The sequence below is a fragment of the Amblyomma maculatum genome, chromosome 10 (assembly GCF_055883805.1).
Source record: "Amblyomma maculatum isolate TAMU_Amacu chromosome 10, ASM5588380v1, whole genome shotgun sequence".
Taxonomy (NCBI): domain Eukaryota; kingdom Metazoa; phylum Arthropoda; class Arachnida; order Ixodida; family Ixodidae; genus Amblyomma; species Amblyomma maculatum.
The window spans coordinates 127,680,563-127,696,618 of record NC_139353.1 but is presented as its reverse complement, the minus strand read 5'-3'; the positions used below and the strand labels follow the sequence as shown (position 1 = coordinate 127,696,618).

Here is a 16,056-nt window from a genome sequence, read left to right as displayed (position 1 = left end):
GACGGCAGTGCCGATGCGGATGCTGCAGCCCTATGTGGAAAATAATTAGTTTTCACAAAAATACCTTAAAATACAATTTTATTGCAAGTACAATTACCCCGAGCTAATATTCAGTTTATTTGTGCATTTGAGTACATGGTTTTCACTTAAAAAGCATCGCGATGTCGCACGCGCTTTTCGCTAACATGCATGGTTACTGCTGTTTACATGCAAAACCAGCCTCATTTATGATATATAGTTACGCTGCTAACTGCGGTTATCGTGAATGTAGCAATTGTGACTTTGATTTGCATTGTTAACCGAGAAAATGCCGGTAGTGCCTATGTATGGAAAAGAGTCACTGGTGTTCGAGCGCAAAAAGTGCCTGAGTTGTATGATTCAGAGCAGCATGCATTTTTTCACACGAAATCATGTCCGACGGCGCTTCTAAGTAGCCTAAAATGTCCAGCGGCGCAGCACCCACGCACGGCAGCATCTTCACGTCTTCACAGCGTTTGCTTGGCGTGTAGTTGTACACAACGTCGAAAAAGGTCCTATTTTCGCAGCATCACGAAAGTAGGCGAGAAGTTCGCAGCGTTCACAGTACCGGATGCTACTAGCTTTCTGCTGTAGTGCCGCCCGTGAGCGCCGTGAATGGCAGAGTGCACGGGGCAAGTGCGCTCCTCCGTGGTCGTCGCTAAGCCTATAGTTTGCTTCGCATTGAAGTAGTGGGTGGCGCTTTCATATGGCCAGCTTAATAGGATATATGGCTCATTTGTGGCACTGCCTTGAGAGAAATGAGAATAATGAGAAAAATGTGCAATTCAGATCGACGGTGCCTTAGGAGTGTAGCTAGCGTATGCGTGTACTACAAGGGTGAGCTGTGCCGCGCCGCCGGTGACGATGGCTATGAAGTTGCGTGCAGAAATTTGCTTGTATCGCAGCAATTACTCCTGCTAGCGACTCGGTACGTGTCAACGTTCCCCCAAAAGTATTAATTTCTGACATTGCTTTACTCCAGGGATTATTATTTATGGGAAAAACAAATTCTCGCACATTTTTCTGACGCCGGTGACAGCGGGGCCGGGTGCACCGTAAAAGTGCTGGCTTGACGCTGGCGGCTTGCGGGAGCAAAAGTGGTGCTGTCTTTGGCCGGCGCTTGAGCGAAATACTGCCGTGTCAAGTGACGACCTTCTAGAGACTGAGTATACAAATAACTCCAACTTCGTTGATGCAGCTTGAGATACCGCATACCATCGAAGTGCAGCCTTCGCCTTAGCGCAAGCACTGAGAGCGAGGGTAGATATTCAAGTGTACGCATCGTTTTTAGTTGGTGACAGCTTAAAGCGGGAAACCGCATGTGAGCGAAAAAGTGAGCGACGCGACAAGGCGGCGTGGCGAAAGCGATCATGGTTCGCTCCGTCGCCTACTGGGGAAGACGCATGCACGCGACAGCACGAACCGAGCGAAACTGCGACGACGCTCTGTGTAGGTTGTGTGGCTGGCATAGTGGCTTAGTACACCGCAAAACTACTGCCAAATGCAACAACAGTCATAATGATTGCAAGTTATTTTGCGACAACATGCCAAAGGAAAATGTATTTACAACAAACCGTATCGAATGTGCGTTAACTTGCACTGTAGTCTGTACGAGTAGTCACGTGACCCCTTGTTTCTTTTGTTTCGGTTGCGATTAGACGTTCTTTGAATCCTTGGCTATTCACCATTGTTCGTACAAAGCGAAAAAATTACGCGGTTATGCACAATCACAATGCAACACAGCAAAATAAAGAAAGCGTGCGAAATGAGCGGCAGTGACGTACGCTTACTTCCGGGCGAACGAGCGAAATTTTCTATTTCGGCAGATCCGAGCGACGAGCCAAGCGACACATGCATTTCTGTTCGCGCGAAGGCTTGGTGCGACGCTTGTCGCCGTCGCGTTCGCGTGAGTTTTCGCGTGCATGCGATTCAGCCTTAAATCTCTTGCCTATTAATAGAAACGCTCATAAAATTACGATAAACATTTTAAAACATTGTAATTCTCAAAAATGAGTAATATGAAGTGTCCTGTCGAGACTACACACTCGCCTGCCGGACAATGTGTAGTGAGTTCCCCAAACTCACTTTGCGCGGAGTGTGTTCGGCAGCGAGTGTCATTAAAGTTCATCGTGTGACACGATGCGAATGACACTAAAGGCGAGTGCGCTCGTTGAAAGTGACACTAAACTTGCTCGTCTGACCGGGGTATTAGTTGGTTCCTCATGCATGACTGCCTTTGAACTAGCGTTAAACAAACATAAATAGCCACATTATACCGCCTGTTATTGTGTAGATGTGTGGTCCGAGAGGTTGCATACTCAGTGCCACTGTCTGGTTAGGGCCTCGAATTCGAAACCCTTCGCCAGAGTGTTCAGTCCAGGCTGTAAACAGCACATCTTACAAATTTCGCACATGAGTCACAGTGCCCCTGTTATTCCGATAACACCTTTATGAGCTGTTGCGCGATTCTGTATATATAGCAACATTTTACCAATGACATCATTTGGCCTATGACCTATGCGTGAATTTTGTTTTCAAAAAATGAGTGGCTGGGATTGGCGAAAGTTTGGCTGTTTTCAAGTTGCAACTTTGCACCAGGCTCGTGGAGGAAATTTCAAAGGGAAAATTGCAGCTGATATTTCAGAAAATGTAGCAGTTCTCTATCTATTCATTCCGAGTAATTTCACGGACGACACAGAATGCGTGAAATTAAGATATCTGGGCTAATACATGGAGTGCCGTTAAAAAGGATTTTGCTTTCTGGGATTCAGGTTCACTAGTAAGGTGATAACGAAGCAAGGAAGGCGCCATTCCTTTTCGGGTCCAGGTGGTGCTGTTGGACCTGGAGGTTTTGGCGGAGATCTCCTCGTCGAGTGCCGCTGGAGGCAGTGGGGGGATCGCCAAGCGGGCAGTGCCGTCGCCAGCGGCCTCGGTCGTGCCAGCAGGCGACGCAATCCAGGCTCCTAACGGCTACTTTGGCAAGTTCATGCTGTCACTGCTGGACCTGTTCCAGGCCGACCCGCAGCTACTGGAGGAGCGGGGATCCTTCATCATCAGGTACGCTGCTGCTGCTGCAGTATGTGCAGTGGCCTAGTATAACGGCAGGAGCTTAAAGTTGTCCAAATGTCCGGCATGTAGCTCACATTGACATGTTCAGAGTTTTCTGGTGAGACTGCAGCGGGGCATTCAACTGCGATGAAATAAAATCGCACCACAGCCACCACAGGTGCGTTGCAGGTCATATTGAGTGAGTCTGTATATGCATAGCTCCTGTTCTTTGACTTGATTTCCTGAATGTGCTCCTTTAACACTGAGGACAAATCAGAGATGGGCTTTGCAAATAGTTTGCTGCATTCAAAAGAAGCTTCTTTTGGTTAAAATGAAGTTCGCAAGCTAGAAAAGAATGGAAAATGAAAACCTGGTAACTGCTGCCACCCACTTCTGGAACTGAACTATGATAATATAAGACTGTTTCTTTTTTAACATGCGTATGTGTGAGGCTAAGGTGTGCGGCTATTGCTCAGTTCTGAAAAGAAGTTGTGAAGTCTCTTTTCGCTGTTAACGCTGTCTGTTTCAGTATATGCTGGTAGAAAGAAACATTTTGATTTTTATGCCAATTTTCTGGCAAGTAAACATCTTATCTGGCAAACAGTTGTCAACACAGGCAGAAGTAGCCACTGGAGGCGTTTTTTTAGCTTTCCCTGAGAGCAAAACATTGTACAGAGTTCCTTAGGCACAGTGTTTGGCAGATGCTAGGAGCCAGTTAATGCAGGCCTAGCCTTCAACTGCTCTAAAAGTCCTGAAATCCCTATAGCCATCTTTGGTTTGCCATAGTTGTGCGTGCAGAGTTAAATGTTCAGCCTGTGAAGGAAAATAACAACAAGGATGTGTTTTGTTTTCTTGCATTGGCTCATGTCGTCTCCTCATCACTGACATACATAGTTTTATTGTGCTGTACTCTCATTCTTTGGCCCATACTACCTGTCCCGATTTTCCACCGGTCCGCACCTCTTGTTTTGAGGTGGGCAATGCCTAAGAATAAAGTGGGACAAGAAATGCTACTGAACGATTTCTGCAGCTCTGCTTTCACTAGATGGGAACGTTGAAAGAAGCAAACGAGATTGAATACAGTAAACAGGCCTTGTTCAGTTCGGTTTTTTTCTTCTAGGATTCGACTTCATTTCGCCGAGTGGCTGAATTTGAGGGCGTTGCATTAGCGTAGAGGTTTAGAACATTCTTTTTCCCTGGAGCATATCGTTACTCAGTCTCGCTACGGGGTGGAGGTGATAGGCCATTAAGGAGACGGCAGAGGGCTTCCAATGAAAAACTTGTGCCTTCCAAGGCAATGGTGCTGGGAGCAGTTGTGCTGAATGTATGCCTAGTTAGTCAGGAATGCTCTTTGTTTTGTTGCGCTTTGTTCAAAGACTACAGCGAAGCTTTGACCTAAGGTACCCAGAACACCTACAGGAGTGTTGAAGATCCTGGGGCACTGTCATTCTCACGCTGCAAACACTAAGTGGTAGGGCGATGTGCAAGCAGCGATAAGGAAGGATGCAGAAATGTAAAATGCTTCTTGGTGACAGTGATCTCTTCAGTGATGATGTGCTTTTACTTGCAATCATTGCTTGAGAATAGAAGAAGAACAGGGCTGTTTTCTTGGTGACACTAGTGATGCTTTGTGTTCGTGACCTCATCGTGTCTGTTGGATGTCGTGTTGATTTTGCGGAATCACCAGAAGTTTGTGGGCTTAAGGTCCTGGTGTAGCATGTGAGCTCTGGACTGACAACGCGAGACGAAATTTTGGGGGTATTTTTTCTGCAAAGCTTCAGCCTCGAAGCGTCTCCCTCCTTGTGGTGTCGTTTTGTGATAGCTGTCCTCAACATTGCGGCAGCAGCATTTGTCGCATGTGTGTGTGGTGGTGCGTGTCCCAGGCAGCTGTGCGTGCTGCTCAATGCGGAGGACATTTACCGGTCCCTGTCAGAGATCCTGCTGGGCCGAGACAGCTTGCGCTTTGCTGCACACATGGTGCAGACCCTCAACACCATCCTGCTCACCTCCACTGAGCTGTTTGAGCTGCGCAACCAGCTCAAGGACCTCAAGACGAAGGTGAGGGCTTCTCCTGTGTGGCAGCATGTTCATATTCTGTGATGTGACGTTGAATAGGGTGTCGCACATCCAGAAAGATAGCAAAGCAGTGACTGAAGGGAATGTTTCGTTCTTCTCATGACACCAAATGTGGTGCCTGTTTGTAGTGGCCCCAGTTGTGTCTTTTTGTTTCGGTGTTTCCACGAACAACAGTGAACTTTGCTCACCTTAAAAGGGTTCCATTTGCTTCTGGGCATTGCAAATTAACGAGCACTCTGTTCACGTTCAGTCTCTCTATAGAAAAATTCTCGGAGGCACTTGACTGCTTAGGCAGAGCAAGGCAAAAGCTTTTTTTTTTTTACATATTTATATATTTATTCTTATTTTTTATATTCTTAATATGTCAATTTTTAATATTTTTTTAGTTTAACCACTGTATTCATCATTGGCTTGTTATGTGGCTACTTGATTGGATTCTGGACTTCTGGATTTATTTATGACATTTCTAGATTGACTTATGGTTTTTGGCAATTGATTACCCAGTGTTACGATACTTTAGCCAATTTATCTAACATTGGCTTATAATGTGACTAATGTTGGATTGGCTGTAGATCTGTCTCGTTTGACGAGTTCCTGTGGATGCCACTCATGAGCTAAGAGAGGCTTCCACCTTAGTATCATGGCTGTAGCGATGCAGACTGTGAAAGGTGATGGAAGCCGAAATTCTCAGCATGGTAATTCTGCTTTGTTCCAACACTTGTTGAGTGCGTGCATCCGAACTGCATTGGTGGCTCATTCATTCTCAAGGGTCGGTGCAGAGAAATTCTGAGCCGGCTTGAATGGTGTGTGCTTGTGTGGTGTGGTGCAGGAAAGCTGTGAGCTGTTCTGCTGCTTGTACCGGTCGTGGTGCCACAACCCTGTGGCCACCATCTCCCTCTGCCTGCTCACCCAGAACTACGAGCACACCTGTGCCCTGCTCCACGTCTTGTATCCACCACCTGATCTCAATAAACCCCCTTTCTTTCTTTGTATTGACAGCACTGGGATAGAACGATTGGAACTCATACTAACTTTTATGGTGATTAATGGGTATTTGGGGCCGTGCTTACTTTAGCTCAAACTTTGTAAAACAAAGGTACACATTACGAAGTTTCTTTTTTCTAGAGCGTAGCTCAACTGCTAGTGTTCTTCAAGGTCATTCATCTGCACAGGCCTGGTGCTGTGCGTGGGCCAGTTTCATCTGCGCCCAGCCACAGCCGCGCTGTCTGCTCGCTATTTCAGCTTGCCACCGTCTGAATTGCGAGTGACGTCAGCATAGCAATCTTGAGACCACCAGCTGCGCCACGCGCTCCACTGCATTGCCACTTGTTTAAACTGGTGCTGTCACCGCCACATCACAAGTGCTTAAAGATGGTATATATGTATATATAAGCTGCTTAATTAACTGGGGCTCGCGTTGTCGGTCTACCCATGGATGATGCCATCGCTGGACCTTTGATCTCCGCGCTCTGTCGCAAGCATCAGACCGAATCAGACAATCCGGCTGGAGTAGCCTAACGCGAGAACTATAGAGCTTACGCTTATTTACTAGGTTCAGCCGTGTTGAACCCTGTCCATTTTTTTACTTAAGCATTCTGCTATAGGGTTGCATTTTGTATGCTGTGAAAATAATGTTTTCGTACGCACATAAGCTTGGCAAGGTTTGAAAGTATGTTAGTACAAAAAGTAACAAAGAAATGTACATTTTCATCCAGGCTGGGAGTTGTGTTGAGCGGTGATTTGTGAGAAATGTCGAGGTAGAAGAACAATGCTTTGGACTTAGGAACTACATTGTTAGCGAATTTAATTTTCCTCGCAGTCAGTTTATACGAGAGCATGCAGCCATGCTAAATATTCGTGACTCTCTTCGGGTAATAGTATTTTGTGATTCTGGTTTAAAAAAGTATCTTTTGCTCGGTAAAGTTTGAAACCTTCCGAGATGCACTCTGGTGCTACGGCACCTTCTCTCCTTAGCTGCATTTCGTGTCATAGCAGTGACCTGGAGGTCACCGTGGACTTCCTCACCGAGATCGACAAGCTGGTGCAGCTGATTGAATCACCCATCTTCACCTGTGAGTCGCAGACTGCTACTTTTTTCATGCGTGCACGCTAGGGTGAGTGCGATTGTTGCCATGTCAGAGCCGGAATGGAATGTGTATATCTTTTTGGTTCTGTAGTCCTACTCCCAGTTTTATAATGTGGACTTGGCCTTGAAACGATCTACTGCTTTAAAGGCACAGCTTTTTTTCATTTGCCGGAGAGCTTGTTTTCAGTTACGGTATTTACTCAAATGCAATTCGAGTTTTTTTTTTCAAGATTTTCGGTTCTGAAAGTCTACCCTTGCGTTATAATCGAATACTGCAATTCGGTTGGTCGAATGGATGCAGCCATATTGAATCCGCCCCCACTCGGTTTTGGTGTCCGCTGCTTTACGATGTTATGTTGGCAACATCGGTACTAGGGAAGCCAAATCAGCCAAATCCCAATCCATTCAAGGTCAAATATTGCTCTTTTTGCTCGTAGGCTCAGGGTTAGGTCACCTTTATCCCGCGCTTGTCGCTTCTTTCATAGGAGCTTCTGTTGTTATCGCATTTTGCATGATGGCAATGTGCCGTGTACAGTGCGACACTCGGTTTAAAGGAAAAGCTATTCTGACAGCAGAAGAAATTGGCAATTCTCTACCACCTCGACGGCTAGACATTGACTAATCTACCATACGTGGGTGGTGGATACAGCGGGAGGCGGTTTTGAAATGTGACCCTGACCGCAAAGGCTTCCGACGACAAATGAGCGTTTCTGATGAGACTGCAAGGTCTATAATGTCTATTAAAGGTACTTTTTCATGCGCTTATCTCGCGTTACATTTGTGGTTTTATTTTTCCCCATTGGGGAACTTGCAAAGCCACCCCTTGCGTTACATTCGCAGTCTCGTTACATTTGAGTAAATACGGTAGCTTGGGGCAGTGGGGACAACGACCTTCCACATTGAAGGAGTAGATATTTCTGCTTGTGCTTACTAAGTGCTGTTACGGTGGAAAACATACAGCTGAAAGATATGGAGAAATCTGCCTTCACATGAAAGTACCGTAAATGCCTGCATATACAGTCGAACCCGGATATATTGAACCCGGATATATCGAATTTCGGTTATATCGAACTCAGGGAATAACCCCTTGGAAATCCCATGTAAAAGTATAGGAAAGCCGCGTCATATATCGAACTCAATTTCATCCGTCGTTCGATATATCGAACTCCGAACCACACACTGGAAAGCGTGCCTTTCCCAAAGACGATCGCATCACCCTCGGCCGTTTGCCGATTGACGTTTTCAAGCCGCGCACGGCAGTAATGAGAGGGGACAGTTCGGCTAGGGCAGCGCTGCGCCCATTCCCTAAAGGCGCGCACATTTGCGGTTATCGTTACCCGCGCGCCAGCACGTGACGTTTGCAAGCCATGTGCGTGAATGAACCAAAGAGAACCGTTGGGAACGAGTGGGGAAAAACGCGACAGAGCGAAGCGCAAGGGTGTGCCCATTCTTTTGCCGAGCTATCTCTCTTCTTTCTCTTTCCCGACCTTCGTTCGCAGTAGCACGCGCTACGCATGCGCCAAGCCAGCTCAGCCCGTTTTCAGAAAGAACGTCGGACGCTTTCCCCAGCGTGTGTTGCGAACCCTCTGCGCGCAGTGGCTGACGTGGCTATGGCGCCTGCCGAAGTTAACAAGCGGCAGATCTTTTTTTTTTTTTCCGAGAGTCGTCTATTTCTATCGTTGTGCTGTACGCGCGGCGTAGCGTAAGATATGGCGTTACGAAGTGGCTTTTCTTTCCTTTTTTTTTTTTTTTGCGGGAGTCGTTTATTCCTGCATGTATGAACGAAAGCACGCAGTCAGCTGCGATCATGACACTGTGGCTTTTAGCATTTTTTGCTTCAAGCAGCATTTGCAGCTACTGTATCACGCTGATAAATCGAACCAAGCCTTCACTGGCAGTCTGCCAAGTTCGCTCCCCGCCGCCGCAGGAGCTATAAAAAGATAAACACGCCGCAACGTTTATCGCTGCACAGCATCTTGGCACGCTGCCAAGAAATGAGCTGTGAATGAGACAACCGAAACAGAGTGCGACATGCAAGCGAAAACGCTGGCGATTCCCGGCGACACAGAAACCTTGTTTCTAGCTGCTGAGGTGGTGGGCGGCAGAGGGACGCAGTTCCAAGTTGGAAATTGTTTGCTCTGTCGCTGCCGCTCCTCGCTGAGATAGCTTAATTGCTTGCATGTGAGCGAGCTGGCCTTAACGCTTTTTTTTTTTTCCAAATTCTCGAGTGCAAAAGTGAAGGGTGGGTTCATTATGCGAGTGAGTTGATTACGCGACAAATACAGTATCGTTTTTTCGCATCGTAAGTGCTGTCCCAAGCCGATTTCTGTATATCGAATTATTGATATATCAAACTATTTCGCGATCCTCTTCGAGTTCGATATATCTGGGTTCGACTGTAATAAATACAAGGTTTTTTTTTCCCCGATTTTATCACGTCAGATTTCCGTCTCGTATTATATGGGGATTCGAAAAAAATGAGCCTAAATTCTTAGTTAAGGTCTCGCTATTAATCAGTGCTATAAGCACCATGCTTCCAGCAAGGAGGTGCTATCTAGTGATGACGTAAGCTGGCTGTTTCAATGGTTTCGGTTTCATCATGCTGACCCCGTGATCCTCTCAACCACGGTGCCCGCGACGCGTGCGTGGCCAGCAGCATGCCAAGCACATCTCGCATGGGTCTCATGGGCCTCTTCCACCCATCCTGCCGTGCCCTATAGCTGAATCGCGGATGCTTGACCAGCATTTCCAAGAGACGCATCGGTCGCACATTCGAGAAATGAGGAATACCGAACACATTTAAAGTGTCCAAAAAAATATTTTATACGGAAAGAAGGGACTCTCGGCAGATTATACATGTAAGTACCGGGCGACAACGGTCGTGAAAACTCTTAAAACTGTATCTAAAAACACTTCTGGGGTGCACACTTTGCGTGCCTACGCTCAGTGCTAGACGTAAGCAAACAGGCGAGAGTGCGACGCATGATGGCTAGCTGCTCACGCTCTGCCGTTCCGCATTCGAGTGACCTACTGGTTTTAAGAACAGCCGAGTACCGTTTAGCAGGGCGAACGTTGGTGCTCTTCTCATCACGGTGCTTGAAATTCTCCGTTCACGCGTGTTGGTGCGAGGAGAGGAGCGATACAGCAGCAGAACATTAAGGTAAGTGGCACTATTGACGCCTGGTGTGGAAAAACTGTGGAATATATACTACTGTCATGTCCAGTACATGCACGTGAAAGGCTAGCATTAGCTGCTTCCTTGAACTGGTTGGAAAAAAGGGATTGGAAAAGTTTCCAAGCAATGCAGGCATTTTTTTGCATTGTAAGCCACATGGACCTCAACTCGTGATTCTAATGAGAAGTAATGGCTCTGTACTGTGAATATTTTTGTAACTCTTCTCCCCACATCTTACACATAACTGCCTTCTTCTTTTCCCCCTTCTGCAGCGCGGAATAACAGGCCAGATATTCATCTTTTCATCCAACCTCTTTTCTTTTCCATCTATCTATCTATGAGGTCAAAGATTATCCACTGGTTGACAGCCATTCATTTCGTTTTCTTTTAGTGCATACCTTTTCTGGCTCAGATTTCGCTGGTGGCAGTCCGACAACCGCTCTCTTGCTGTCTTTTTCTCTCACTCCATGAGCTTGATGTGCGAAGGAGATGGTGAAGCCGCGAGTCTAGATGATGTTGCGCTGTCTCGCTCATTTTAGCCTATGAGAAGGCTGAGATTGGCAGGTATCACAGTTGTGGCCGTTGCAGCCATTACCGGGCAACTTTCTGAACTGTGTAGCCGCATGTCGCTCGCACACCCTCATATTTGGACTCTCTCCCATATCATCAGTCACTCCTCGGCCTTCACGATCAGCACGCATGTATGCGTGGTGCTTCTGCGACCTCGGCTCTCAGCCGCATATGTGATAAGAATCACTGCAGATGGTGTGAAGAGCTCAAGATGCGGCTGCGTCGCGCTTTTGATTGGCATCACTATGGATGAAGCCTCGCCGCCTGTTACGGCGGTGTAAACAGTACTACGCATGTACTTCGCATTTGATCAACTATGCAGATCGGCTGTAATTTTTTTGCCGCCTCAATTGGTCGGTGCCTTTTCTATGCTGCGGTGCAGCTTTGGTGCGATAGAGTTCCAAGTCCGCTGAACTGTGCCAAAGCTGAGCCTTCGGGCTGTTACATGGTCATTGCAGACCTGCGGCTGCAGCTACTGGACAGCCCACAGCAGTCGTTCCTGGTCAAGTCCCTCTACGGCCTGCTCATGCTGCTGCCACAGAGCGAGGCCTTCCACACGCTGCGCACACGCCTCGCCTGCCTGCCCCACCCGACCCTGCAGCAGGTGGACACCACCAGCGCAGCGCCTCGAAGGTATGTCCCAACCAATTGAGGGCTTGATTGCAGTTAATGCGCGCAGCCGCATTTATGTGGGAGCAGAAAAAGGCTGCGAATCTTTCTCATTATCTGGCTGTCATCAGGAAGAAATTAGCCATATTTCTGCAGGCGCAGCCTGCATCCCTAGCTTCGACCCCCCTTTCCGAAAAAAAAGAACACACATGTCCTCGTATAATCTGCACGCTTCTCTGAATGAAGTGTAGCTACACACTCTTTAAACTGCATGTGACAGTGATCTTTTCGTGGTTAAAGCAGTTGGTGTCAAGGAGCCAACTAAAATTACCACTTCAGCTGTTTTTCAATGCTTTGCCACTGCTGTCAAAGATGTTATCATTCCCTGTCCGTGCCGGATATTGCTGACTGCACACTTCCCGAAGCCTTTTTTTTTAAACCTTGTTAACTGGAGCAGACTTCCACAATTTGATCTTCCGTAGGCGAAAACTGTGTGATCTCTGACCTCGAGGCACAAACCATTGGCATGAATACATTAAGTCTGCCGACCATCTACGTAGTATGCTGCTCTTCGGTGGTCACTCATTGGCTTGATGTGTGGAAATGACGATGCTGTGTGAAGTGCTGACTGCTGCTGCTAAGCTGAGCACTCGCTTTATGAGAATCCACGTCAGACCTACGCCCCCACTTATTGATTGGGCTTTTTTTTTCTTTATTTCGTTGTGGATTAAGCACTAGGAAATATTGTATTACTGGCTTTCATTTTAATGATTGATGTAAAAGCAAACCTTTAATGATAGTCTAGTCGAGGACCAGGAAACATAGCTCTACCGTTGCTATGGATTACAATGCTTTTAATGTGTTCATTACGACAAGACGAAGACAAGTCCACTTGTCGAAACGGCTCAACTTGTAAACTGAGGCCCCCCTTCTACTTTTGGTTCAGTGCCCTTTCATGCCGTGTAGCCATGTTCTTTTTCTCGTCCCACCCTTGATCCCCATTTCACGCTCTCAAAGGCTGCTCAGGAACATTTTGCTTGCAAAATATAAATTATCAAGAGTGGCATGTATGGTTTGAGTATACTTATCGGATCTTTTTTTAATCACGTAAATGGGCTTTGCCCACATGGTAGTGGAAGTCTTAGGCCACTGCGTTTTTATCAGTATGCTAGACTGCTAGATGGGTAATTGTGCTTTGGGCTTACTGCACACGTTTCATGGCCTCAGTTTAAGTTTTGTGCAGAAAAAAAGCACTGACTTTTGACATGCTAGGGGACATTAGAAACCATTTTTTACCTTGAAAAACTGCCAGGCCATCGTCTTATCCATATCTGCAAATTTTTCATTAGCACTAACCACCAGATTGCGTTAGTTTAGATGCTAACTTGTAAATATTAGTTGAATATCCAGACAATTTATAGAAGGTCTTAATTAGGTGACATTCTCTGCAGCTGAAAGCGTGTTTCTGAAGGTACCGTCTTTCCGTTTTAAATGCTGTATGTTTAAGAGTGCTTTAAAAAGGGTGCTGAAGCACTTGTTTGTGCTGTTCTTTCTCTCTCCCCGAGTCCCAGCGTGTGCTTGTTCTGCTGTTTGCAGGACTGTGGAGGACAGCACGGCAGCTTTGCGCATGTCGGAGATTGACTTTGAGGCACTCCTGAGCCACTTCCAGAAGGTGCAGGACTCGCACAAGAAGGCCCGGCCGGCTGCCAGGCTCAGTATGTAACTCCACCACCTTCCCGATCAGTCTGGGATGGGCTCTAATGGAAAAAATGGAGAGGGGAAGAACTGCAGTCATCCTCATCATTAACCAGTGAGGACTGCTACCTGGAATGATGGAAAAGTGGTCGCTGGAACATCAGACTTAATGAGCCACTTTTGGTAGAAGTGGGAGTTTGTCAGGCACAGTGCAAGATTGCTGCTTGATTTAGAAAAATGATTGTTTTTGAAGAATTACTGACAGCTTGTTTTCCCCGTAAGAACTTCCAGGTATCCAGGCTGGGCATAACTGCAGGGATGAGCACAGCATCATTATGCTTTTTCAAAGCTTCACAATTTAGCATTTTGTTTTCTTTTATGCACAACATTGGCTGGCAGAGTGTGGCTGCTCGCAAAGTGATGAAGTTTGACATGGCTAGGGAAACATTTGGTATGTGTGAGACACTAGAAGTTTACCTTTTAGTCTGGCAGGTTGACCCTTTCTGGTAGTGAGAATTGTCTTTCATTTTATTGTTACAATCCTCCAATAAGTGACTGAGATGCTGCCCCGTCATGAGTGTCCTGATTATTTCTCAAGTTCCCGATTTGTATGCAACAGAGGCTTGTGGGAATATTCATATAGTAAATGTCGCTCTCTGCAACTTATAAAGTAGTGTGTGATGCTAAACGGCTTTTAGGAAGTACAGTGAAAGCTTGTTAATTCAAACCCCGATAATTCGAATGGCACTAGTTTATCTGGCCAAAATCCATAGAGATCTGAGCAGGAAAAAATTCTGTTAATTCGAACATGAGTCGGCTCCGCTATGAATTATCCGAACTGTGCCATGCCGTGTCTGGCCAGCTTGGCGCACGTTACGTCTAAAAAAAAAAACAACACCTCTATGAAAGAACGGAATAGTTAGAAGCTGCGCACGTCCAAACCAGGGACAGAATATGGCACCAGGTAAAACCATGGAAGAGTGGGTAAAACCTAAATGGCACCATGACCGCCACAGAGGTTGGTGGCGCTTAAGGGTAGGGGAAGGCGGCCATGACTGCGGCTGCCTGCTCTCTCTTCCACGCAAACTCTGAAACTCGCGGCTAAATACTTGTTAATTCGAGCCCTGTTAATTTGAAAATACGGATAAGTACTGTCGGCACGGTCCCAGCTAACAGCTATGAAACGTATGATTACGGATGGGCGCTATGAGTGAAACTTTTTTTTGCAAGAGTCATCCATCTTTCCACCGATGAGTCATCAGCGGAAGCACGCAGTCAGCCACGGTTATGATGCCGGCTTTTAGCATCATTGGCTTTAAAAGGCATTTGCTGCCATTGCGCGTTCCAGTGATTTGAGTGGCTGTAGATGGTGCCCGTACCAATCACTCATAACATGATAAAGCGAACATACTGAAAATGAGACTTGCACAACCAGACAAGTGCTGGCACTATGCCAAGTTCGCTTCCCTCTGTTGCTAGAACTAACGTCAAAAGGTAAACACACCGTGATATTATCGTTGCGCAGCATCTTGGCGCGCTGCCAAGAAATTCGTTTTGGACTGTGGTGGCCCGAAACAGAGGGACGCGCTGACGCCCTTTTTTTTAAATAATTCATGGCAAAAATTAGGGTGCGTGGGTTCATTATTCCCACGCACAGATCACTGCCTTGTCGTGGCGGAGGGGCTTGCGAAACTCGATGAAGTCGTGAGCTCTGCTGTGTAGGGCCACCCAAGATAGACAGGTCACGGCAGAGAGTTCTGACAAAATGTGATTCACTGGAGAAGGTAATGGCAACCCACTCCAGTATTTCCTGCCAAGAAAACCCTATGGCCGGTCACAATACCATTCATGATATGGCGCCGGAAGATGAGCCCCCCAGGTTGGAAGGCGTCCCACATGTTACTGGGGATGAACAAAGGGCGATTTCTTGTAGCTCCAGGACGAATGAAGCGGCTGGGCTAAAGCCAAAAGGACGCTCAGTTGTGGATGTGTCAGGAAGCGACCGGAAAGTCCGATGTTGCGAGGAGATATATCACATAGCAACATGGAATGTAAGATCTATGACGCAAGGTAAACTGGATGTTGTCAAGCGAGAAATGGACAGATTGAACATTGATATTTTGGGTATCAGCGAGCTCAAGTGGACAGGAATGGGAGAATTTAACTCCGGCGACCATTATGTCTTTTATTGTGGGCAAGAATCCAAGAGAAGGAATGGGGTCGCTCTCATAGTAAACAGAAAAATGGGCAAAGCAGTGCTAGGGTCCAGTTCAGTTCAGTCGTTCAGTCGTGTCCGACTCTTCGTGACCCTATGGACCAAGTCACGTCGCGCTTTCCGGTCTCTCACTATCTTCCTAGGGTACAGCCCCAAAAACGACCGAATGATTTCACTTCGGATCCAAGGTCACCCTTTCAACATAACAGTTATCCAAGTCTATGCACCGACCACTACTGCTGAAGAAGCTGACGTTGAGAGATTTTATGCGGACCTACAATGCCTTTTAGACCGCACCCCATCATCAGACGTCGTTTTTCTCATAGGAGACTGGAATGCTAAGGTCGGGAGTGAAGAAATATCCGGAATTATAGGCAAGTTCGGTCTGGGCGAGCCAAATGAAGCTGGGCAGAGGCTAGTAGAGTTTTGTCAAGAAAACAACCTGACCATAGCGAATACTCATTTTCAACAGCACAAGAGGCACCTGTACACATGGACTTCACCGGACAGTCTGTACAGGAATCAGATCGATTATATTCTTTGCCGGCAGAGATGGAGAAGCGC

General features: G+C 46.7%; 1 protein-coding gene across 3 annotated transcripts in view; it reads left to right on the top strand.

The window, feature by feature from the left end:
• The window catches only part of LOC146177434 (protein VAC14 homolog), a 69,471-nt gene that overhangs the window by 39,462 nt on the left and 13,953 nt on the right, over positions 1 to 16,056 (top strand). For all 3 annotated transcript variants that reach the window (XM_084580458.1, XM_084580456.1, XM_084580457.1), the window contains 6 exons: positions 2,846 to 3,075; positions 4,950 to 5,124; positions 5,972 to 6,090; positions 7,135 to 7,214; positions 11,432 to 11,606; positions 13,179 to 13,297. In XM_084580458.1, coding sequence (XP_084436584.1) covers positions 2,846 to 3,075; positions 4,950 to 5,124; positions 5,972 to 6,090; positions 7,135 to 7,214; positions 11,432 to 11,606; positions 13,179 to 13,297 — 898 coding nt within the window. The remainder of the gene's footprint in view (positions 1 to 2,845; positions 3,076 to 4,949; positions 5,125 to 5,971; positions 6,091 to 7,134; positions 7,215 to 11,431; positions 11,607 to 13,178; positions 13,298 to 16,056) is intronic.